Genomic DNA, 26,077 nt, shown 5'->3' with positions numbered 1-26,077 from the left:
GCATCGGGCACCCAGAAGACATGGCTGTGTGCAGGTTACCAAAATTGGCACTCAATTTACGGGCATCTATTTTATCCCGTGGCAGGGAATTTACTGGCACAATATACATGCACAGTATACACAGCCTGGAGCGTGTACATTGTGCGTGTGTATTGTGCACCCAGAATTTTTTTTTCCCCCAAGGCTCTTTTTTTTTTTTTCCAGGATGCTGTTTTCTGTGGTTCCTCCTCCTTGTATCGTGACAATCCTAGGTAGGAGGAACCACAGAAAAGTAGGATTTTTTTTGTTTTTAAGTAGACCCCTTGAAACGCGGCAAGACTTTACGCCTGCTTCGAGTTAAAAAAGTGTGCCTTGGACGCACAGTGATTTTTTGTATTGCTGGGTAATAGCTAATAGCCTCAGCTACATGGCATTTACATGTGATGAGCGCTATTAGCTATTCCTTTGTTTGGATGAGCATTTTGGAGGCACTGATCCCCTTATTGCATTGGGGGTTATGCATGCGCGTCCAACCGCTTGTTAACCTGTGTGCTAGGCTGGGCACACTTTATTGCATCAGCATCTAAGAGCCTGATTTACTAAGCTTCCTTCCCCCCTCTCCCATAGACACAGACTGGGAAAAAACCTTAGTATACCGGGCCCTAAGTGGCAAGAATAGATGGAAGCTTTTCTTTCATATTCTAGTCCATTATCTCTGCTCAGTCTCTTAGGGCCTCATTTTCCATCCAGATCGCACGTGATAGTTTTCAAAATTAAAGTACACGAGTAACTTTCACTTTGAAAACTGGTGCAAAGTACCTCAGACTTGTTTTCAAGGCAGGCATTGATAAAATTACTGCCAAACTGACTCTCTGAAAATTGACCCTCCACACACACACACACACACACACACACACACACACACACACCCCAGTTAATACAGCTAAATGTATGCACAGCATTCAACAATGCGGGTACCTTGAGCTGCATTTAAAGGAGGTTTTCCAGAGCAAGGGGGTGGGATAAAATAATGTGTGTCGATGGATTTTCAACCCCACGGGCCTGATTTTCCACGGAAAAAGTACCTGAACATAAAGCAGGTATAAAAGTCTCGGGGTACCTTTTACCCTTGGAAGTTTCAAAGTGAAAGTTCATGCGTGCTTTCTCCTTAAAAATTGATGCAAAGTCCATGGGTAACATATACTTTTAGACTCTGTCCCAAAGTCTGTTAGTTTGAATATTTTTCCCTATATGTTTTTTATTTGCTGTCACATAGAAGCATGAAAAAAAAGTCTGTTATTCCATTTGTGTTACTGTCAGCACACTGTGATGGATGGTATCAAAGAGAAATATGTATAATCATACAGCAGTCCATTTGCAATCTACTGTAGGAGAAATAGTCCATACTGAGAGACCTAGATGAGTTTCTTAATGATTTATGTGTGATGTAAAAATCAGATGAGGTCCATATTCAAAAGCATTTAGTCAGCTAACTCAGAAATTAGCCAGCTAAATTAATATTTGGACACATAGCCAGCTAATGAGTTAGCCAGCTAGAATTTAACTGGATAAGTTAGGGGTATTTCAGAGGCATAACTGGGGGGAGTTGAGTTAACCGGCTAAGTTAACCAGCTAACTCCAATATTCAGTTAGTGGATGACTTAACTGGCTAAGTCTGGTTGAGCCAAAGAGTTGTCCTAAAGTTATCCGGCTATAGTTAGGTGGCTAACTTTAAGATATCCATCTATAGTCAATAGTGCAGCTGAACTATTGAATATACCTCCAAAGTTATCCGGATAAAGTTTATCCGGATAACTTTGGTATCCAGACAGTGACTGACTATGGATCTCAGATACTTCTCAGGAGGGTTAAAAATATCACCCTTTAAGAGCAGGGTCCCTAGTTAAACTGAGGGCAGCATTACACTCTTTTAGAATACTAAAATGTATTACGGCAAATTTTTCTCATCATTCATGGATGCCTCTTTTATCGGCGGAGACTCTAGTAAGTTATATTTCCACAGGAAATCCCAAGTCTGCTGTGGGAAAAATCCCAGTTATGGTGCAGGCAAATGTGTCCTGTGACTGGCCATTCTGAAACCGGGATTGATCCATGGGAACGTGGAAGCTCTTAGTGATTAGCATTGTAATCCGAAAGAAGAATGATAGGGGCAGATTTTAAAAGGGTTACGCGCGTAAAAGGGCAGCGCGCGCATGTTATGAAATCGGGCGTAGATTTGTTCGCGCCGGGTTGCGTGAACAAATCTACGCCCGCGCGCACCTTTTAAAATCTACCCCATGGTGTCTAGGCCAATGTTTTCTATTGTACTTCTTGTTTTGTCTGTGTAGATCCTACAAGAGATGCAGTATGGGCCTTCTGTGGACTGGTGGGCTATGGGCGTCCTGCTCTTTGAGATGCTATGCGGCCATGCACCTTTTGAAGCAGAGAACGAGGACGACCTGTTTGAGGCCATATTGAAAGATGACGTGGCGTACCCAAGTTGGCTTCACCAAGATGCAACAGGAATCCTGAAAGCCGTAAGTCATCTAGTTTTCTGTTATGAAAATTTTTTGCTTTACTTGAAATAAGGGTTTGTTTCTAAAAATATTTCATCCAGTGTCATTTTAAGTCATCGTTTTTAACCAATGGATCTAGATCTCACACACAGTTTAATTGCCTGCCAAGGACCAGAGAAACCAAATAGTCTGTTTATCCTTATTCCAGCCCAGCTTCCTAATTTATCTTGACTAGTGAAGACAAAGGAATAAGTGTTTGATGAAATAAGGTTACATGAAATGTTGTACAGCTCAGTAGTGCGAGCACAGAACTCTAAAATGTCAAGCTCCAGGATTACAACCCATTTATGTATTTATTTATTTATTTGATTTATATTCCTCTCCCGGCAGGGTTTCTCATGGTCCGGGGGATGGAGGGTGAGGTGTATCGGGTATTGAATGTGGATGAGAAAAAGTTGGGGAGGGTGGGCGGCAGGGAGCCTCGTTTTAAAAAAAAAAAAAAAAAAAAATTTTTAAATCACTAAGGGCCTCATTTTCTAAAGTATCGCAGGCCTGTGATACTTTAGGGAACGAGGGGCGGGGGGCCGAAACGGGGGGGCGGTCCTGCACTAGCCGGCAGCGATCGCACCGTCGCGGTGCAATCGCTGCCAGTTTCGCACCCAATAGCGCCACCATAGGAGGTGTAGCTATTGGGCGCAAACTCGGACGCGAAAAGGGCCTTACCTTTTCGTCGTCCACGGCATCTTCGCGGAGTCGGCCCTGGTGACGCCCCGACTCCTCCTCTTCTGGGGACGACTCCGCCCCCATTTTGGTATCGCGTGCGATCCGGGTGGAAAATGAGGCCTTAAATGGGAAAGGAGGGGGATGGGCGTGATCCGCAATTACAATCTTTTGCGGAGGTTTGGTTGGCGTTACTTGGGCCAGGGTAAACATATTGGGGAGGGAGCTGGAACTGGGCCACTGACCCACAAAAGTTTCTTTATTTTATTTATGTAAAGGTTTTACTATGCTAATAAAACAAATCGGAAGGCGGTCCCACGTAGCCAAGGCAAAAAACAACAAAGGGACAACCTTTTACCATGGAAAGAATTTATTAAAAAGCCCGACTCCGGCCGAGTTTCGCCAATTAAGGCTGCATCAGGGGCTAAAAAAATTAAAATAAAAAGAATTCTTGAAATCCCACAAAACCTATTAAGCGTTAATACCTCAGATCACAATTAAAAGCGATATGGAATTACATATTTCATATTTTAAAAATCCACATAGATTTATACACAATCAAACAAAATGTTTTTATATAATCTTGATTGATTGTAATTGCGGATCATCCCCCTCCTTTCCCATTTAAGGCCTCATCTTCCACCCGGATCGCACGCGATACCAAAATGGGGGCGGAGTCGTCCCCGGAAGAGGAGGATTGTGTATAAATCTATGTGGATTTTTAAAATGTGAAATATGTAATTCCATATAGCTTTTAATTGTGATCTGAGGTATTAACGCTTAATAGGTTTTGTGTTATTTCAAGAATTCTTTTGACTTTAATTTTTTTAGCCCCTGATGCAGCCTTAATTGGCGAAACTCTGCCGGAGTCGGGCTTTTTAATAAATTCTTTCCACGGTAAAAGGTTGTCCCTTTGTTGTTTTTTGCCAAGGTTTTACTGTGCTACTTAATCCGATGTCTTTGAAGTATCTGGTTAAGTAGAAAGTTATCCGGCTCCATGAAGCAGGTATATTCAGCGGGACGTTTATTCTGCTGAATATTCAGGACAATTTATCCAGCTGACTTTCAGCCAGATGAACATGTCCGCTCACCAGCTTATCAATTGGCCTCAGTATTGATATGACAAGGACTGCATTCACTGAAGGTTCAAATCAATCTTCTAATGATGACAGATAGAGGTAACTAATGCACTAGAGAAAAAAAAAATCCCAAATCAGACCATCTGATTGCCTGATTTAGCAACTTAGTTCTGACAAATTCATGCAGGCAATAAAGGTTTAACTACAGCCCTAAGATTCCTTCTGTAAGCGTGACTATGAGGTGACACTGCTTATGGCATATTGCACAGAATTACAAAAACCTTTGTGGCTAAACTCTTCAGCAGTCGGCACCGCGCATTTCCATGCTCCAAAGAGCCACTTGCACCACTCATCTGGATGTTTCATGCGAAACCAGCAAACCCCCGTAAAAGTTGTTGCTGCTGTGGCCGCAAGATGGGGAAGAGGAGTTTGAAATTTGGGGGAGAGGGAAGTTAGAGGATCAGAGGAGTTAAAGCAAAACTCACTGGCAAAAATCCATAGAGGGCAATTTTCAACCCCATTTACCTAGGCAGACAGCTGGCAAGGAGGCATTCCTGGTGGAACGAGGGGAAGCAAATGTCATGTGTTGATTAAGAGGTGCATATCCAGCCGCTATTTTTGTTCGCTGTAATAAAATCCTGGGGAAAATAAAATCAAAACTGAGAATGAAGGTCCCTAGCTATCTTGGACCATAGAGTTTTTTATGCATTGAGGACTCCTAGTCTCTATCTACCTGAGGAAGAGAAGGTTAACTCTTGAAAACTAGTCAGGAAATGCATTAAATTAGTCCAATATAAATGTTATCACCAAACGTATATTTAACATTTATTTCTGTGCATTCAAGTTGACTAATGTGGCAATCGTACAGCCTAATGAGACAGAGACTTCTTCGATAACAACACAAGTTTAAAGTAAATATCTTAGATTTATCTCATTATTATTTCAGCTCATTTATTTGCTGTTTTAAATCAGCTTCCACAAACTTAACAGTGTCTTAGTGAGTACAGAGCTCACTAAGACATTGCTTCATGAGAATAGTTATCCTAAGAGAGTAGAAATTCACGATCCTGTAAAGAATAGGGTGTAATCCATATTGTTTTTGTACATTCTTTCCTACCACGGAAGCAGGAAGAACATGGCCTGGCCCTGTGCTCCTAGCATTCCCTGTAGTTGCATCCTGTGTCTGGATCTATATAATTCCCCGATGGGAGCCATCATACAGAATATTCTTAAGGTCTAATTTTGAACTGAAGGTCTTGGAACAACATGGACTGTCTTCCTGGACTGTATGTCTGACCTGAAAGATTAAATATATAAGAAACAACTAAACAATGGAGAACAAAAAGCAGGCAGTGTTTGTTTTATAAAGCTATTTAGGGGCCATCATGGCAATTCAGGCTGTTCCTTTTTAGATTAAAGTATCCGTGTTTGGTACTGAATATGAATGGAAACCTTTGAGAGATTGTCAGTATCTCTTATCTATTTTGTTGACAGATGACTTTTCTGAGTTCAGTATTTCTTTGTAGCAAATGTGCCATCTGATGTAAAACAGCAGGTTACACATTGTTTGAGAGCCAGGCTGGAGAGCAAACATGGAAGCTCCTTTATCTCAGTAGTCGAATCCCTGATGGGGAGCCAAATGGTATTGGTTGCAGGTTCAGATTTTGAGAGCCCTGGCTGGAAAATTAGACCTGAGCTGCTGCACACTGTACCAGCCATTTAACATAGAGTAATTTATTTTTCATAAAAAAAAGAAAAGTATTGGATATGGGAAACAGCCTCCCACTGGAGGTGGTGGGGAAAGATGAAATCAGGATTCAAGAAAGCATGGAATAAGCTCAGAGAATATTTGAATAGGAGGGAAGCAAGGTAAATGGACGTTTATTTATTTATTTAAAATTACTTTTAGCCCTCATCTTCCAAAGTTCGGGATGAGTAACAAAGCTACAGGCATAAAAATACATGATTTGTGCATAAAACAGCAGCAGAAAATGCATAACAATGACAAATAAATATAAACAAGATAAAGCATCTACAATAACGTAGCAAATAGCAACAATTGATAGACTAGATGGGCCTTGTTCGCCATCATTTTGATGTTTCTATAATTGGAAGCTAATTAGCTGGTTGTTTGTTTGTGAGGAATAGATTGAAGAGGTTGGGAGGTAATTTTCAGGCTCTGAATGGTAGTGAAACAAATATCTTTCTCAGTATTTTATCCATAAGCAATCTCTGTTTTCTAATGCGTTAACTGTATTAGCAGTCGGGTAGATTTTCAAAGGGGTACGCGCGTAGGATACGCGTGTACCCCCTGAAAACCTACCCCAAACCCCTCCTGCGCGCGCAAGTCCCGGGGCTTGCATGGAGGGGGCTTGTCGGGGGCGTGCCCGGAGTGACGCGGCGTTTTGGAGACGTGTCGCGTGTGACGCGACGTTTAGGGGGCGGCGCCGCGGGTGTGGTTTCGGCCCAGGGGCGTTCCGGGGGCGTGGCCGTGGCCTCCGGACCAGCCCCCAGGACCGGAACATGGAGCGGGGCAGTTGGCCGGTGCGCGCAAAGTTACGCTTTGCCGACAAAGGTGGGGGGGGGGGTTTAGATAGGGCCGGGGGGGTGGGTTAGGGAAGGTGCGGGGGGGTGGAAGGAAAGTTCCCTCCGAGGCTGCTCCAATTTCAGAGCGGCCTCAGAGGGAACGGAGGTAGGCTGCGCGGCTCGGCGCGCGCAGGCTGCCGATTTTGGGCAGCCTTGCGCAGCCAACCCCGGATTTTAATGGATATGCGCGGCTACACGTGTATCTATTAAAATCCTGTGTACTCTTGTTCGCGCCTGGTGCGCGAACAAAAGTACGCGCTCTCGCTAATTTATAAAATCCGGCTCAGTGTGTAGAGGCAAAAATCGTATTTTTGTTCATTTATTTGTTTCATAGGTCACAATCATTCGTTTGGTTCATTTCAAACAAAACAAAAATGCATTTGTTCATTTGTTTCCCATTAAAGGCAATGGGGGCAGCCTATTGTGGGCTCCTAAATAGTGGTTTTCTAATAATTTTCTAATAAAACTTCTCAGAAAGGTGAAGGCCCTTCAATGCATCAGGACTATGTCAACGTGACACTAAAAGTATCCCAAGGACCCTCAATCGGACAAAACTCTACCAGCGGTGGAAGAAGTTCCTTAGAGCAGCAGCAGAAGCCAGAACACCCCAAAGATCCAAACATGGGGCAAAGGGCATGAAGTGGCATGAATTCACCACCCCCCACCCCCAAGGCTGCAAGAGAGGGACAGGGCAGCACCAAGTATGGCATAAACAGCTCAAGGTACCATGAAGGGGGAACAGAACACCAAAAAAGGCAGGAAGAACCCCAAGGCAGTGATAGAGATTCAGAGCAGTGGAAAGAGTGGCATGAAAACCCCCAGAGCATCTTGGGAGCTGCAAAGCAGCTGCACAGGGTGGCAAGAACATCCCTTTTGCCGTGGTATAATCTACCAAAAGATGAGACTAGTACTTGGTAAGATCCATAAGGAAAGAGAGTTTGGAGACAAAGTCCAAGAGGGCATGAAACCATTAAAAGTAACTGGGCAAGGTGTATGTAAAGCATCGGATTGCTGGGGCAAGACCACATTTTGGCAAGTATCATAAGGGAATAGATTTCAATTTCTTATGGCTTTAGCCATTTTCCACTCCTGACGATTTGAGCCTAAAAGTGTCTCTCTTAAGATTAGGGACAGGACTCCCTTTTTTCTTGCAGCTACCATTATTCTGACAGGCTGCGCTGGCGCTACTGCAACACCCAGTCCTCTGCTCTTGCCATTTTTCTGCTCACTGCCATTCTCTCCTCTCCTTTTTGATCATCTAAGAGATCAATACTGAAACACTACTTAACCAGTTAAGTAGCACTTAACCAGCTAAGTGGGGGCCACTGGATATCCAGCTATGTTCCGCTGTTGCCACTTAGCCAGAAAAATGACTTACCTGGCTAAGGGGGTCATTTATCAAATTGATTTATGCGTTTTTGCATGCGAAAAACGCCTTATCGCATGCAAAAAGCGCCATAGTGCATGGTGCGATGCTAATTTGGAAAAGGGGGAGGAATTTGGGGCAGGATTTTTACCCAGGTAGAGATTCCATCAAGCTAGGTTGAGAGAACATTGTACAAATCTTATCTTTGTGTGAGTTTCCTCACTCCGAAGGTCATCAAATCTTCACAAGAGTGTACCGTTCTGTTCGTTCGTCTCACTCTGAATGTGAAAGGGGCCCCCTAACCCCTGCTTAAACCTCAGCTCAAGTTACTAGGTGGGCCTCATATAGAGGTATAAATACCTAATTACTATAAGGGCCTTATAGCTAGTCTCTCTCTCTCTCCCCCCCCCCCCCCCCCAGTGGTTGTAGGGAGGAATTGCAACAATTGTGGTACTTACCGCAAAGTGCGAAAAAGTTATCCCACTCTGTGGTAATACCTATGCGAAGCACTAAGATAGCGCACTTTGCGATAAATAGGCTGTTATCATAAAGCACGCCCCTCTTTCTATCGCATGCGATAGTTTGATAAGTCCTGGCCTAGGTAAGTTAGCTAGACAGTCAGTGAGCGGGCAGTGGGTGTAACTGGGCAGCACTTCTTATCTGGCTAACTTAGCCAGCTAAATAGCGATATTCAGACTTATCTGGTTCGGTTAACTGGATAAATTAGACCTGCGAAATCCAGAGAACAGAGTTTCTTTGAACATGCTCAGACCTGTCAGTGAGAGAATATTAGCATCACTTGGTGCAGATGCCAGCTAGGCTATTTAAAAAAAAAAAAAAAAAAGCTTCAGCCTGATTGGTCCTCCATCCTGTCCAATTGCTTACTTCTTCCTCCTCGACTGCTACCTCACACAAGGAATGGTTGGTTTCTATAGTTACTAGTTTCACTGCACCTTTCTCAATGCAGCGGTTTCCAGTGTGCCACAGACTTGAAAGAGGAGCAGAAACAAATGAAAGAAAGTTTTGTTTAAATCTGTGGCCACCATTCATTTGGTGGGGCGGGCTCCACGAATAAAACAAAAATGATCTCATGCATTGCATTTTACTCATTTGTTTCAAACAAATGCACATCCTTAACTTTTATGGGGTTTTTTTGGGCTAGATTACCATGACTCTTTCATTAAGGCAAGATAACAAAGCCCGCCACACCACAGCACATTCAGTATACAACGGCTCATTCTCAAGTCTCCAAGAGCCAGAAATGTCAGACAAAGATTCATATTCACGCCCTTCCCAGGATAAAGGACCTGGAAGCCACAGACAAACACGATTTTGTTATGTTCATTCATTATCCAGGAACCACAACCTGCTTCTTGTAAAGACCTTGAAACTGCTCTATTTCCCCAGAGCTCGTCCGTTTGCAGCTCCAGAGAAGGACGTCCCCCAAAACAGGGAGACTGTCCCTCCCCCAGCCTGGCTGGGTTACTTTTGGTCGGATAGAAAGGCCCTTGGCGCTTACCCACCCTGAAACTCACTGTGCCTCCTCTGTGTCCCCCATTGCTGGAGCTGCCGCTGTCTGTTCACAAGGTCCCTCTGTTTGCTAAGAAGCACAGATCAAATTACCGTATATTTATAGTCTGCTTTTCCTACTTGTTGTAAAAGTGGGGAACAATAATCTTAAGAGAAAAATCAAAGCTAAAACCCACAGCCTTTTATTCACTTTTGCTCCCCTTGTTTAGGAACAAGCCGAGATTTCTTCCACAACATTTAACATGCACAATGCAACAACTCGGTTTCCAGTACTCAAGAGACTGTAAGCAAAGGTTTCCATTCACTTCTTTCCCAGGGTGGCACTTGTGATGCACGTACCTGTCCATGGGAAGCGGACAGAAACTAGGAAACTAAGGGTCATCTAACTGGATGACCCTCAGTTAGTAAGTGACATGGGCTTATTTCAAATGGTGAGGAGAAGCATTCGTGCTGTGCTAATCCATTAAGCAGTTCAATTGGCCTAGTAGATTTCCTGGCAATGAACAATATTTGAATTTGGAAAGTGAATCTGAGTCTATCTATCCTGTACCATAGAGTGAAGATTCATAGACTCTCATGCGGCAGTCTTTTTGTGCAAACTATCACAATGAGCAGTGTTTTAGAGACCTTGTTTTTTTTCTCTGTCTTTTTGGGGTTGTTTTATTTTTTTGTACCATAGCCATCACAGCTGGGCTGCCTTCATGCCAGTGTTTTAAAGAGTTTGTGTTTGTTGGAGATCATTCAGTCCTACTAATCCTGCCTCAGATCAGTGAATAGAAGCACTGACACATGGAAAGCAACTGAAAGTCAAATTAAGAAGGCAGTCAAACGGGAGCGATCCTGCAAAGAGAGGAGAATGCAGAACCCGAAGCATTTTCCTCAGCTTGATTTGTGCAGTGGTAGAGCTACAGAGCTAGCAATGCAAACACAGCACCTACAGATCGTGCACATTCATTATTATAAATAATAGTAGGACTGAGATGGAGGGGGTAGCTTAAAGTTTGTATACATCAGCAGAAGGCACATTGATGCCACCCCAGTTTTTGAGGCTCTTCAAAATTATGTAAAATTGTGTGCACCTGTTTTCAGGTGTGAATCGGTGAGAACACCTTGTTCTCAAATTTCTGTGCAGTATACATATTTGACCTAAAAAAAAATTGTGGAAGGTTATTTAACTCTTTTAAGCTTATGATTTTTTGGGTTTTTTTATCATTCCACAGATTTTCTGTAAATTTGTTGGACTGGGTTTCAAAAAAAATTGCATGTGTTTAAAATGTATGGCATGTCACCCTTTGTCATTTTGCTGGAGTGTGCCAGTAAGGTCTTGCTTGCTGTAATGCAGTCAGATCATAACGCCAAAACAGAAGAAATCCGCAAAAGAAAATGTTTGGTTTCTTTCCACGCTGGCTAAGAGCCCTTTCAACGCAAGTTTACACAGAACCTGGTTGTCTAAATAAAGTTCAGTCAACCCCTTACAAAAGCTACCTTCATGGGGTAAAGATCGCCTGCGTTCCTGAAACAAACCATGCATTTATTCTCCTCACAAGGCTAAACCCTTATTTACAGTCACCAGATTTAAAACCTTCTCACAGCATAACTGATTATCTAGAGCTGTGTCTTTGGGCTCCGACCTTCTCTAAGGCTTTAACTACAGGGGGGAGGTTTCTAGCTCAGCAAAGGACTGATGTCATAAAAGATGAAGGAAAAACGTAAGCTACCTTGTACTCATGCAGCGAAAATTGATGCAGTAAGCTAATAGTATGTAAATGCATCAGGAGTTTAAATCAAACAAACATGCTAACCCAAAAATGGGCCCATAAAAATGTATAGCATTCATAAAAAAAAAATGGTTTATGTGCATAACTTTTGTTTTATGTGCACAAATCATGATTTATGTGTAAAAAACAGGATATATACACATAAAACTACTGAAAATGTACACTAGGCTGGTATTAAGTTTAAAAAGTGCTTCTCTTTGGGACAGGCATTTATTAGCACAGTTGTCATCATTGTGCACAAAATTGTATGTGGAACTATCTATCATGACATAAGCTCTTGGGGAAGGGACTTACAGTGGCTCAGTTGTCACCATCGTGTAATACTTGCTTTTGTACAAGTGTCTTATCACTCTCACCTCATACTTCTCCAATTTGCTGCATAAGGCCCACCATATTCTGTCAAGCTGCTGTCATGCAAGTCCTGCCTGGCCAACAGCTCTGCCTCCAGCTGCTTTCCCAGGTCTTACACAGATCCAGAGAAGCTTACAAGACAGCGATAGATAGCTGTATATACTGTGAGCACTGCATGATAGTGATAATTGTGCTACTGTAAGTGCATGTCCCAAAGAGCTTACATAACGATAGATTATCGTTATGCTTCTCCCTCTTGTGGGACCTGGAGTAGAGTCCCTCTGGCTCGGAGTTCTGGACTTCGGTACTCTCTAATGCTTGGCCAGTTTTTTTTTTAGACTTAGAAATGTAACTCCGGTATCACAGATGGATTAAAGATTACTCACATTTCTGATGCCAGTGTTTTAATCTATGGAATGTGCAAGCTTGGTTCTGGACCTTAGGTTCCCAGGTGCAGTAATCCACCGTGGATCTGGGAGACCTGGTTCCAGGTCCTCCACACCCAGGAGTTTTTGCTCTGGGATCATACTGGCCCAGCTCCAGGGAGGCCAACAAATCCTCAGGAGCCCCAAACAGGGCTGATTTTTAGGATATCTACAAAAAATATGCATGACAGAGATTTGCATGCATAGCCTCCATTGTATGTAAATCTATCTTGTGAATATTCATTATGGATATCCTGAAAACCAGGCCTGTCTGTGGCTTGAAGACCGGAGTTGGTCACCTGCGCCATAGACTAAAACTAGCCCCAGAAATGTGAGTTAACATTACTCCACATCTGACCCAAGAGTTCAGTTTCCAGCATTGAAAAAACATTAATTAAACCTTCCTGCATTGGAAAGTAATAGTCACTACCTTCATTAACATGGTATTTATGCACTGTTCTTAAGAACATGTTTATGCTTATTGTTTTTTATAATTTGCATAGGTTAATTATGTGCTTGATTTATTAATTGTACTATAGCAATATTTTTTACCACTTAAATTTTATTATTTTTTATGTGTATGTATTAATGCCGGTTCTTATGATTATGTTGGGGCAGATTGGGCCTGGTGACGCGCGCAAGCCCCGGGACACGTGTAAGTCCCGGGCTTGAAAAAATGGGCAGGGCATGGGCATGGCCAGAGGCCTCTCCACTGCTGCTTCGGCCGGCGCACACAATCTACGCCTGCCCAGAGGCAGGCGTAAATAATAAAACAAAGGTGGGGGGATTTAGGTAGGGCTGGGGGGCGGGTTAGAGAGGGGAAGGTGGGGGGGCGAAAGGAAAGTTCCCTCCGAGGCCGCTCCTATTTCGAAGTGGCCTCGGAGGGAACAGGGAAAGCCATCGGGGCTCCCTTAGGGCTCGGCGCTCACAAGTGCACATCCCTTGTGCGCACCGACCCCGGATTTTAAAACATGTGCGCGGCTGCACGCACATGTTATAAAATCGGGCGTAGATTTGTGCACGCCAGGTTGCGCACACAAATCTACGCCTGCACGTAGATATTAAAATCCGGCCCATTGACTTTTATTATTTTATGAATTATTGAAATTTGTGTTTCTAATTTTTTAAATGTCTGTAAACCGATGTGACAGCAAGTCCAAACATTGGTATATAAAAAGCCTAACAAATAAAATAAATAAATAACTATTTGTATGGAAGAGCACTAATTTGTAAGGACATTTTTTTGTGTGCTAAAATCCTTTCTAAACTGAGAGTAAAGTTCCATGCACAGAAGTGTATTCACTCAGCCTAGCGCACCTTATTACATCGGCCTCCAGATGTAATAAGATGAGGTTTTTTTTGTTCACACCCCCTTGTTATATGTGCATGATGTGATTTTTAATCACGAATGCCGGTATAGAAAAACTCAAATAAATAAATAAAATGAGCAGAGTTCAATAGGTAATGGCTTCCATCTTTCATTTGGGCTGCTTCTCTTGAAAAACCTGTCCTTAAAATCTGAGCTGGGGAGGGGGACTCAGTTCTCCTCAAGATTCACTGCTGATGTCAGTGTTACCATTTGATGTAAAAAAGAATCCCAAACAATATCAAAGGGATCAACTCTTTATATTTTTCCCTTTCACGGCTGTGTGCTTTTCTGTTAATTAGAAACGACCACAAATTATTGGACCAAACTTTGCACAGAGATGCCTTGTGATCCAGGTTCTGGAGGGAGACATTAGCACTATTTTGGCTTTCTGACACCTGTAGAGCTAATTTCAAATGGAAACAGCAAAGCTACAAATACATAGGGGTCGATTTTAAGACCCGCACGCATCCATGTGCCCGCGCGCCGATTTTATAACATGTGTGCGCCGGCGGATTTTAAAATCTGCGCGGGTATGTGCAGGCGGTCCAAGACTCATGCATGGGGGGAGGGGGGGGATTTTAGCAAAATACGCACGGCGACACAATTGGGCTTCCCCAGTTCATGCCCGTTAAGGAGTGGACTGGGAGGGAATTTTCCTGTCCCTAACCCTACTTATTCCTAATTTTTTTATTTTAATACTTACTGCTCCCTGGGAGCAGAAGTAATCTCCGTGCTTCCCCAGGACAGCGGCTAATGGCACTGTCCCACCCCCCCCCCCCACCCTGACCACACCCCCGGCCTGCCCCTTTTGCAGGGCCCGGCACTTCGGTGGGTAACGGTGGGTTTTCGTGCGTGGCCTGGCCCGTTCTAAAATGCATGCGGTGCGGGCAAGGCCCGGCCACACGCGGAACCCCCATTTTTTTTTACACACGTGGCCCTTTTAAAATCGGGCTGACAGTGCATTGGGATGATAATTAAAAAAAAAAAAAAAAAAGCAGAAATGGCTAACGGGGACCTTTAAGAAACTGGATCATGCAGCAGCTTTGTTGACAATATATCTTGTGTACTTGCTCTAGTGCAAACTAGTAATCTCCCGGCATATTGTGCTAAATGTCTTTCTTGTTTCATTCTTTGTTTTTTTGGGGTTTTTTTGCAATTAACTTTTTGTATCTTAAAGCCTTGATAAGGATCGCCTCTTAAAATGGTTTCTCTACCCTCTTTCCTACTCCACCTTTGGCTTTTGTTTCCTTGACCACTGGGAAAAAAATGTTGGACAAGAATCAGATTCATGCTTTCCTTAGCCAAATCCCTGGGCAGTGTGGATGCAGGTCAGAGGAAATCAGATTTACTAGCGATGCTTGAGGCCTTTAATTTTCTGACAGTCACAGTGCAGCCAGTCTGATAACTTGTTCAGACCAAGAAGATCCAGTTTGGCTGGGGTAGCCTTGTTTACGTGACCTTTGGTGTTGAAGAAAAGCCTTTGCTTAAGTGGTTTGCCTGGAATGCTGATTTGCTTCAGACTGTGATTTCTATCAGCAGAGCCAAGAGAAAGCCAAGCTATCTTGCGCATTGTTTTACTCCTCGGCCCCATTAGCACACAGTACACTTTGCTAGCACAGCAAATATTTTAGCATCCTGCATGTTTGCTGACAAATGGTGCAGGCAGAGAGAGGGAGAGAGAGTGTGTGATTGAGATCTTATCTCTTATCAAAGGTACCTACCTATAGGTAACAAAATCATTCTGTCCAGATAAATTAAAGGTCTGATAGTATTTCTAAAAAGCAAGCATTTTCGTTTTTTCTTCTAGATTTTAAGAAAACTAATTTCTTTGATTCATGCCCAGAAAGAGCTTTCTCTCCTTAACTAAAGAGCCAAAGTATTGCCCCTCTCTCTGTCAGCCATAAACAATAACTTACTAGAGTTGTCAAAATGTAGGAAGCCCTGTGTATGTATGGTTCTCAATATTTGTAGCCTTTTGAAAATGTATTTTTAAAAATAGTAAAATGTTGTCAGAAGTGATAAAGCAGAGCATTGGGGGTTAGTCTCTTTTCTTTTTTGGGGGCCTTGTAGTTCTTTTTCTCTTCCAGCTCGGTTGGAATCCATGCTGGGATCCTGGAGCGTTGAACCTTTTTGTTCCCAACTACCCCTTTGGTAATACACCCACCCTCCCATTGTTCCTAGTCTGGGCAAGTGCAGGAATGGTCCTGAGGGCAGCAGGGCTCCTTCCAGAACACTATATCATGGGCTCTGAATCCAGCCTCTGGGTGTCACCCTGACGACCTCTGCCAGGGTATGGAAGAGGTGATCTGGGAATCACAGCACTAGCTCCTGAGCCATCGGGCTGGTCTTCCGTCCGGGGAGGGCCTTAATAGGTCTATATGATAGAGGATATGGTACACAGGGGCAAAGAACTGAGTTTTGATGGGCAGAATGGAGTCTCTGTGAGCAGAATGCAGTCTTGGCTGGGGAGGTGGATGGGAAAAGCCTTGATGCTGACAGCTGTAGTGTGGAATGGCTTTGAATACAGCAGTCAGATTGAGAAGGAACATGAAATGAGCTCCAGGGATGTTCATTTGTTTGTCGAATGAGCCCATTTTTGTTTCTTATCAAATGAAGTGAATTTCGTTCCAGAAAAAAAACAAAAAAACTTAGGGCCTGATTTTAAAATTGATTTATTTATTTTCATGTATCTATTTATCGAGTTTTATATACCGTCATTCGGTTTCGCCATCACAACGGTTTACAAAGTTTCGACGTTTAACAGAGTATTCAAAAGTTCATAAGCTTGTTAACATAGTTATCTTAATCATTATACACATAGTTTGGCTTTTAAATTGTACAGTTAAATTACGTGCTTTGGATTGGTTCTGCATGTTTATATGGGCCGGTGGGGAGGGAAGTTGTAGCATAGGGTCATTGGGTGTTTTGGTAGGATTTGGTGAACATCCAAGTTTTTTGAAGGTTTTTAGATTTTGTTGTGTTCTCAGTTCGGTTGGGAGGGAGTTCCATAGTTCGGGGCTTCCTAGGGATATGGCTCTCTTCCGAGTTGAGGTAAGTCTGTGACCAGCAGGTGGAATTTTTAGTAGACCTTTGTTAGCTGAGCGGAGATTTCGGTTTGGTGAGTGGAGTTTTATTGATATACTTAGCCAATTTGTTTGTTTTTCATACATTTTTTACACATGTAAATGCACTTTCCTCCAGTAAGTGGGCTTTTGAAAATTGCTACAGTACATGCCATTGAATTGTCCATTGGATTTACTTGTGAAAGTGCACTTTCCTCCAGTAAATGGCTTTTGAAAATTGCTACAATAGTAGGTTACATTTACGCACTCCTTTGAAATTTCCCTCCTTTGTTTTCATTCATTTTCAGCAAAGTATTGCAAATTGAAATAGTGCTATTTGCAATGCTTTGCTGAAAATGAATAAATGCAAATAAACAAAAAAATAAAAGCGTAAAAACAAAACAAGTGGACAAACTGAAAATGAAATATTTGGCTATGCACACCCCTAGTGAGCGCTATACTCCCAGATGGAAAAGGACACTAATTTCCTGCATGTATTTTCAGTTCTGGAAAAATGTTCTGAGGTTTTCTGCATGGAAATAAAGGTTAAAAAACTAAAGAAAAATATGTTGTTACTTTTTTAATGGACTAACCTAATATATTTCTTGACTAACTTACAGAAACTACACTGACTTCATCATGTTTGAAAAATGTAATGAGCCAAAGATAACAATATGGGAGCAAAAAAGTGAATGATAAAATGGATTCCAAAGATAGTTTAAAGGGGATGGGGAGGAGGGGGGATTGATATGATATTTTCCGGAATGTTTCCACCTCTAAGTGCTGAGCACTGCACTGTGGCATCTTCTAGCTGAAGAAAATTCAAGGGCCAGAGATGTCATTCCAGTGCCTCCCATAGGGCCTCATTTTCCAAGTGGCTCGCACGCGATAAGGGAAGTTTCGCATGTGAAAAGTCCCTTATCGCGTGCGATACCAGGATGGAGGCGGAGTCGGCCCCGGAAGAGGAGGAGTCGGGGCGTCACCGGGGCCGACTCCGCGAAGACGGGCGCGGACGACGAAAAGGTAAGGACCTTTTCGCGTCCGAGTTCGCACCCAATAGCTACACCTTCTATGGTGGCGCTATTGGGTGCGAAACCGGCAGCAATCGCCACGCCCCCCGGGTCGACCCCCCCGCCCCTCATTACCTAAAGTATCGCAGGCCTGCGATACTTTAGAAAATGAGGCCCATATTCTTTCTTGATTTATTATCCTTGGCAATAATAGTATTGTCTGACTTATTCACATGAGCTAGTTCCATATTTTATATCGGGAAAGGGCGCTGACTTTCAGCCTTACTTGATTGAGAAACGCGTTTAGGAACAGATTTCTCAACTTCAGCTCATTTCTTTTAAGCAAGAGCATAAAATACCTTTTGATGCATGTAAGAAGTCTTACGTGCAGGCACAAGGCAGGGTTTTCATTATGTTTCAGGGGGTTTAGTTTTGTTTCTCATTTTGTTACTTTTGCAAATAGCAGGCACTATTTGTGAAAACGAAAAATACAATTTTGTGGGTTTTTGTCTAGTTTTGTTACAACGCTTTAGGAAATGTTTGTTTATTTCTTTTGTCATCTCTAGCACAAGGCAGCTTCCTGTGCCTGTCCTCATAATTCTGATAATATCAATCAAGTGGGGGAAACTAAAACTTATAACATAGCTTATTTGTATATTGCCCAGAAACAATGCCTTTGCCTCTGAGTTGTAGGAAGTAGTTTTAGGAAGTGCTGAAAGTAATTTCTGTAAAGCACATGTCGACTTGACAGGAGGATGCCCTCTGAGGTATATATGGAGCTCCATTTCCTGGTATGAAGGGAACAAGTAAAAGAATTTTCTTAAAATAGACCCAGGTTTTGTACTTTACGGGAGCTTTTAAGTGGGGATTTTGATGAGTGAAGCAGGCAGTGGGGAGCAGAAGAGAGAGAGCAAGGGGAAAGCAAAGGACAAGCCAATCTGTAGACAAAAATGACATGCAGTCTGCTTTAAACACAGTGGGGCAGATTTTCAAAGGGGTACGCGCGTAAGATACGTGCGTACCCCCCGAAAACCTGCCCCAAGTTCTCCCTGCGCGCACCGAGCCTATGTTGAATAGGCTCGGCGGCGCACGCAAGCCCCGGGACGCACTTAAGTCCCGGGGCTTTTCTGGGGGGGCGTGTCATGGTGGCGTGTCATCCGGGGGCAGGACCGCGGGCATGGTTTCAGCCCGGGGGCATTTCAGGGGCGTGGTCGAAGCCCCCGAAACTGCTCCCGGACCAGGGAATTGCGCAGCCGGCGTGCGCGAGTTACGCCTGCCTCGGGCAGGCGTAACTCTTCAAACAAAGGTAGGGGTGGTTTAGATAGGGTTGGGGTTGGGTTAGGTAGGGGAAGGTGCGGGGAGGTGGAAGGAAAGTTCCCTCGGAGGGAACAGAGGCAGGCTGCGCGGCTCGGCGCACACAGGCTGCCGATTTTGCACAGCCTTGCGTGCGCCGACCCTAGATTTTAAAGGATATGTACTGCTTTGCACGTATCTATTAAAATCCAGCGTACTCTTGTTCACGCGGGCGTACTTTATTAAAATCTACCCCAGTAAATGCATTGCACAACAATAACAAATCAAAAGTACGAACAAATCCAATAGGAAAAAAATTGGCTTCCAAATCTTAATTTAGGAAACCCAAACAAAACATAATGAATAGATGAATAACAAGTTTATACATAGACTGAAGCAGAGCCTGGGATGTTAAAATGCAAGACGAAGCATAATTCAAGACCTTATCGTTAATGTTGATCTCTACTATTATTTAATTTGAAATGTTATTTCTTCTCTCCTTTGTTCTTGCATCTTAGCAATTTTACCACCTTCCACTTTTCTAATTACCAGAGATTTTCTTTCAGAATTTATGCAGAAATTATTTGTATCTTATTTTTGGCCTGGTCTTTTCCTCCTGTTTTCTTTGAGCTACCAGCTCAAGCAGTCCTGGCCTCTTTTGTGCTACCGTGCCTCGGACCAACATTCACCGTTGCAGCGACAGTCCAAGAGGCAGAGGCTACAAACCCGCAGCTCCTTCAAGAGCCCCCATCTACTGTGAACCCTAAGTCCAGGCTCTGCTCCTTCCAGGGGCTGTGAGTGCTGCCACCACAGTATCCCCAACTCTGGCTAGCCTGGGGAGCACTGGCCGAGGCACAGATATTTCCTAAACTCCTTGAAAATATGGAAAGGCTCTGATCCAAAGCTCTTGTTGGCAAAGATCTCAGGGTTGCGCTTTCAGGTGTTAAGTAGTGGAAGTCCTTTCTACCTGGACTGCACACCAGTGAATCCATCATCTCATCTTTATTTTCCAGTTCATGAACAAGAACCCCAATAAACGCCTGGGGAGCCTGCCTATGGGCGGAGAGAAGGAAATCCTGAGGCATCCATTTTTTCAAGAGATTGACTGGGACCTGTTGAACAAGCGACAGATAGAACCTCCCTTTAAGCCCAGAATTGTAAGTTTGTCTCTCTCTTCACATCTCTTAGGCTTCCGAACCGTTCTCTGTTTAGGTTCTTTAGATATCAGTTTACCTGCTGTGGGAAGTAACTGGTCTTTCTCGGTTAGTCTTCCTTCCTTAAGACTTAAATGCTGAGAAGGCAATGTACTAAGCAGTGAGAAAAAAAACAAAAAACTTTATTTCATGCACTATTGGCGATTCAGCACATAATATGTTTCTGCCAGGCTTTACCTGCCAATAATGTAGATAGAAAACTATATGAGGTTTTTCTATAGGAACGTTTGCAAAAATGTTAATTGCAGTTCACTGAGGTGTAGTGACCTTTTTACAAAATCGTCCTTATGCAGCAGATTTTGCATGAAGTTCCATTATGTGCTAATACAAGGGGTAGGCAACCCCAGTTTTTGAGCGCTGTCAACAGGTCTGGTATTCAGGATACCCACAGTGAATAAGCCCAAGATATATTGGCACCCGCTGCCTCCACGGTATGCAAATATATCTCATGCATATTCATTCTGGATATCCTGAAAACCAGACTTGATCTTGACATCAAGGACTGGCATTGCCTAGCCTGCTCTAATGCGTAATGAGCTAACGCCTGAATTTTAAAAGCCCAGCGCACGTAAAAAACCACAGAATACGCGCACGGCCGAGCGCATTTTAAAAACTGCCCAGCCACGAGCGTATCTCCCAGAACACGCAGAAGTGCCGGGCTGGATCAAAGGGGTGGCCTGGGGGATGACGTCTGGGTGGGGAGGGGTGGGGCAGGACGCCCAGCAATAAAGTAGTTCTCCCTCACGTAAAACCTGATTTACCCGTGTAAGTCATATTGTAAGGCATATTGTAAGGCGTGGGCATAATTGCAATTAAGCAGTTTACCCAGTTACTCCACCAGTTCTCCTCCAGGTCTCTTCCTGGTTCTTCAACCTGAACTCCCCCCCCCCCCCCCCCCCCCCAGTTCACCCAAACCTCCTACCCAGCCAATAAACCCGTCAGATAGCAATTATGCGAGATAATTAGCAGATGCAAAATTATGCGAGCAAGTTGACAAATGTATGTGCGTGTCTTTAAAACGACAGCATACATGTATAACTTGTTGGCCCCACCCTGGATCACCCCTAGACCGCCCCTATGTATACGCGCGCACAGAGCGTAAAGTCCCCGCGTGCTCGCGACTTTTATAAAACAGCGATTATGCAAATGCAGGCTACTTATGAATGTGTATGCTAATTTTCATGCACAGAACTCTTTGAAAATTGCCTTCATAGATTGTATTTTCGAATCTGGGCGCATTATTTTCACTTTGTAATCTCCCCAATTGTAAAAAAAACTGCCTGGGGTGCAGTCATGGATTCCCACTGCAAAGGATACTTTGCCACAATTTTACTAATGTGCTTTTTTTTTTTCTCTTCATTTGACAGAAATCCAAAGAGGACGTAAACAATTTTGATCCAGACTTTATAAAAGAAGATCCAGTTTTAACCCCAATTGACCCAAAACTTCTTTCAATGATTAACCAGGATGAATTTAGAAACTTTTCATACACTGCACCGGGATTCAGTTTATAGCCCTAAAAAGGCCACCTACAGAACAACATTTTACATGAAGACAACACGGCGGAGAACTGAGGAGAAATCGGCAGCGATTCCAGCCTGCAGGAGTTCAAAGCAATAGGGTCTTCCTTTGGAAAGGAAAAAAACGTTAACCTTAATGTGAAAGGCTTTTTTTATGGAATTGTTTGTTGTTTTTTTTTACAGCTCTGACTATGAGATCAAATATTTATAGCATTGGATTTCAAACTGGACTATAAACCAGTTGATATGGCAGTAGGTTTTTAATACTTCTGGTTTTGTCCTCATTCCAGCTCTTGCGGCTTGCACTGATTTTTGCCCTATAGTTGAACTCCTTTGAGGAGAGACGTTGGAAGAAATGCAGGGAGAGGGTGAGCAGACGTGGGCATGGGGGAGAGGTCTTCCAGCTGTGGAGCCACCCAGGGGTTCAGACAGGGGCAGACTTTAGCAGGGGCAATAGCACTTACACTAATGCTGCGGACTTCTTCCCTGACCAGTCAGACACTTGACCCGGCACATGGTGACCTGTTGAGTGTGGAGATCATTCGGGAGGAAAGACAAAAAAAACGGTTCAAAATCGACAATGAAGAAGCGATCCCTTCTCTAAGTTCAGACGTCTCTCGCCTTTAAATTTCTTGCGCTTTCAGGAAAAATACTTTGCACTACGGGACAACAGAAACAACCAAACAGCACATGAATTCAGTATTTTTGAGCTACTTGTATGAAAAGTCTTGCTGTTCATTTGCATTCTATGAAATGCTTCCGAGTACCACCTTCTTATTGTATCTTGGGTTTGCAAATTAACTGATTTCCAGTGCTGCACAGGTTTATTAAATTAAGCGTGCTATTATCTAGTAAACCTAGTGCATTTTGGCTGGTGCACTAGAATTTAAAATGTGTAGGATTTAAAGGAAATATGTATATATATATATATATATATATAGCACTGTGTAAAAAAGAACATTTTCAAAGCAATATTAATTTGCCAAAGGAAAAGATATTGGCCAGGACATTGTATGCAATATCTAGACGGGTAGTCAACCTACTGCTTGAAAATTGATTAAAATCCTAACTTTGCATTTTGCTTCATATTTTTAAAATACATCCTCTGTTCTAACAAACTGGGTTTTTTTTTAACTTCTTTGCTATTTGGGCTTGATTTATTGAAGGTTGTCACTAATTCTGCTCTCACTCCTTCCCCTTCCCTCTTCATTCCCCCACAACTAGAAGGGGTTGGTTTTTTTTTTTGGTTTTCTATGGGCAGAAATGTTCTGGATAAAGTATCAGACATGGTTGTATCTTGATGCATTGCTGCCAAGTAACCCAGTTGCTGGAGGAAGATTTTTTTTCACCCCCTCCTGATAGAACTTCTCTGCTGACCAGGACTGGACAATGGGGGAAGGGGGAGGGGCCATCTTCCTTATTTGCATGTATTGCAAATCCTGCCACTTGGAATTCATATGGTATTAGGCTTGCTGTTACGCATATTGGTGTGGGCTTGGCCCTCAGAAAGCCATGAGTAAACTACATTACAACAATAAAAACGCAAAATATAAATTATAATACTAAAACCATACTAATAAAAAGAATATTTCAAAACAGCTGATGAACAGAGCATCCGGAAATCAAAAAATCAAAACATTTAAAAAATATCCCCAATAGCTATAAAATGGTTTAAAACAGCAGACACATGAAATATCATCCAATAATTAAAAAGAGAAATGGGTTTTAAAAAATTCTCCTGCTCTCCATGCCTAGGAACCTTTGATTCCAGTCACCCTGAGATTGTTGTGGCTCAGTCAAAGCTGCACAAACTTTCTTCTTCCTCTCTCATAGACCCTCTAGCACCCATTTTCATTCTTATGCACACTCTCTCATATACTCACTCACAAACGGTCCCTGACACTCACACATGCTGACTCAACTGACTTGTTCACACACACATACACTCACGCTCATACATACATCCTCACTAACTTTCACATATGCTCTCTCATTCTCATATACCGACTCATGCTCTCTCACCCTCACACACACATTCATTTGTTTACTGACACGAGCAGTCATGCTCACGGACTCGTGCATTCTCTCATGCACTCATTGATTCACACACGCTTTCACTCTCAGTCAAAAACACACAGGTGCTTTCTCTCTCACTCTTCTCTTCTCTGAATTAATACAAAAAAAAATAGTTTTTACTTACTTTGGTGGTCAGGGGGATCCAGGCAGGGCCCTAAGAATAGGATCTGGAATTACAATTGACAATATGAGCCCCATAATGAGGTAGATTTTAAAAGCCTTGCTCACGCAAAAAACAGCCACATATGTGTGTAAGAGGGCCACGCGGGAGCTATGCAAATTTTAAAAAGCCAGGAAGGATGCGTGTACATTCGTGTATGCGGGTCCAGAAAAAGTAAGCAGAAAAGGGGCGGGGCATGGGCAGTCTCTTTTCAGGGTTCAGTCTGATACTCCGTATATTGTCCATTATAAGAGGACACTTTGATTTGGGGTGAGTTTTTGGGAGGTGGGTTGGGGTTTGGGGGGGTGGTGTTACAGACACATTCAGAGGTATCCATTGTAAAACTGACATCATTAAAGAATTTTAGACTTTATAAACGATGACAATTCTAACAAGAGGAGTTGATCTGTCCACCGCAGTCTCTGCTAGCTGCATTGTGCAATTCAGCTCCTTTTCATCACTTATAAGAACTAAAATTCTTTTATGTCAATTTTACAATGAATACTCTAGAACTAGAGTTATCTATCCCTGACCTAGCTGCCTGATTTTATTCATATGTACCCCTGCCCCAATTTCCCTTATACCGAAGGGTGGTCAATCAGATTGAATTAAATAATAATAAAGTTGCCAACTCGCCCGAGTTTAACTGAACAGGTTCATCCAAGTCTGATTTTGCTCCACTGCATGTATGGAGTTGTAGTTCTGATTGTCCCACTGAGTTCCCTTAGACAATCAGAACTACAACTCTGTGCATGCAATGAGACAAAACCAGGAATGGATCGGCTGGTTTGGTCAACCTGAGGTGAGTTCACAACCGGACTGTAGCCCCTGCCCTAACTTCTCCTGTCTTGGGGCAGAGCAGTACCCATGCTTCCAGCTTCCTACCAGCCTGGGGGAAAGTTACTCCTTTTATTTAGTTATTAAACATTTATAAACCTCTTGTAAAGCATGTTACCCAAACAGTTGTACAAAAGTTAACAATCATACACTTCAAGCTACATAAAATAACTATAACATAAAAATAATTAAAGTCTAATGATACATAATCAAAATTAAAACATTAAATCAATAAAAAAACATACAGCAAATTAGCAGTGTACAGCATCACTAAATTACAATCAACCACTCTGCAAAAATAGCTTAGATTTTATCAAATGCCTTTTAAAAAAAAAAAAGGTCTTAAAAGCTTTCCTGAACATTAAATCATCAGAAATAGAATGAATGTCAAGTGGTAAAGAGTTCCATAAATAAGATGCTTGATAACCAAATGTGGTTTCTCTGGGGGAATCCAAACGAATTATCGAAAGAGATGGAATATAAAGAAGTTCTGCTTGAGATGAACGAGATGGAATATAGGGAGCTAATATTTTAGACAGAAAAGATGGAAGACCCATCGAGAGAACACAAAAGGGCCATTAAGGATTTTTCTCACCTGGTGCTCCTCAGTAATCAGTATAGCAAGGAATAAAACATATTCCATACTGTAGCTGTTGTGTGAAAAATATTATCCTTTACTGGTTGCCAGAAAACAAACTCCACAGACAGTACACTAATGCTTAGTGCACAATCAGTAGAGAAAACTAAAGGGCTGGATTTTAAGAGTTACGTGTGGGCGTAGATTTGTGCGCGCCGAGTTGCGCGCACAAATCTACGCCCAATTTTATAACATGCACACGCAGCCGTGCGCATGTTATAAAATCCGGGGTCGGCGCGCACGAGGGGGTGCTCCTGCGCACGCCGAGCCCTAGGGGAGCCCCGATGGCTTTCCCTGTTCCCTCCGCCCCCCCTCCCTTCCCCTACCTAACCCGCCCCCAGCCCTATCTAAACCCCCCCGACCTTTGTTAAATAAGTTGCGCCTGCCTCTGGGCAGGCGTAGGTTGCACACGCAATCCCCCAGCACGGCCTCTGTGCCGGAGGCCTCTGTCCCGCCCCGCCCACTCCCCGCTCCTTTTTTCAAGCCCCAGGACATAACGCGCGTCCCGGGGCTTGCGCGCGTTGCCAGGCCTATGCAAAATAAGCTCGGCGCACACAGGAGCGGGTTTT

The 26,077-nt window shown here is 43.1% G+C and overlaps 1 protein-coding gene across 1 annotated transcript in view; it reads left to right on the top strand.

Moving 5' to 3' along the window:
* Positions 1–22,872, top strand: part of PRKCH (protein kinase C eta) — a 246,047-nt gene extending 223,175 nt beyond the window's left edge. Inside the window, 3 exon segments of the mRNA XM_029598155.1 lie at positions 2,328–2,516; positions 20,078–20,221; positions 21,646–22,872. Coding sequence (XP_029454015.1) covers positions 2,328–2,516; positions 20,078–20,221; positions 21,646–21,792 — 480 coding nt within the window. The 3' untranslated portion in view covers positions 21,793–22,872.
* Positions 22,873–26,077: the final 3,205 nt, after the last annotated feature.

The sequence above is a fragment of the Rhinatrema bivittatum genome, chromosome 4, assembly GCF_901001135.1.
Source record: "Rhinatrema bivittatum chromosome 4, aRhiBiv1.1, whole genome shotgun sequence".
Taxonomy (NCBI): domain Eukaryota; kingdom Metazoa; phylum Chordata; class Amphibia; order Gymnophiona; family Rhinatrematidae; genus Rhinatrema; species Rhinatrema bivittatum.
The sequence above is the reverse complement of the archived record's forward strand: the minus strand, read 5'-3'. Positions and strand labels throughout refer to the sequence as shown.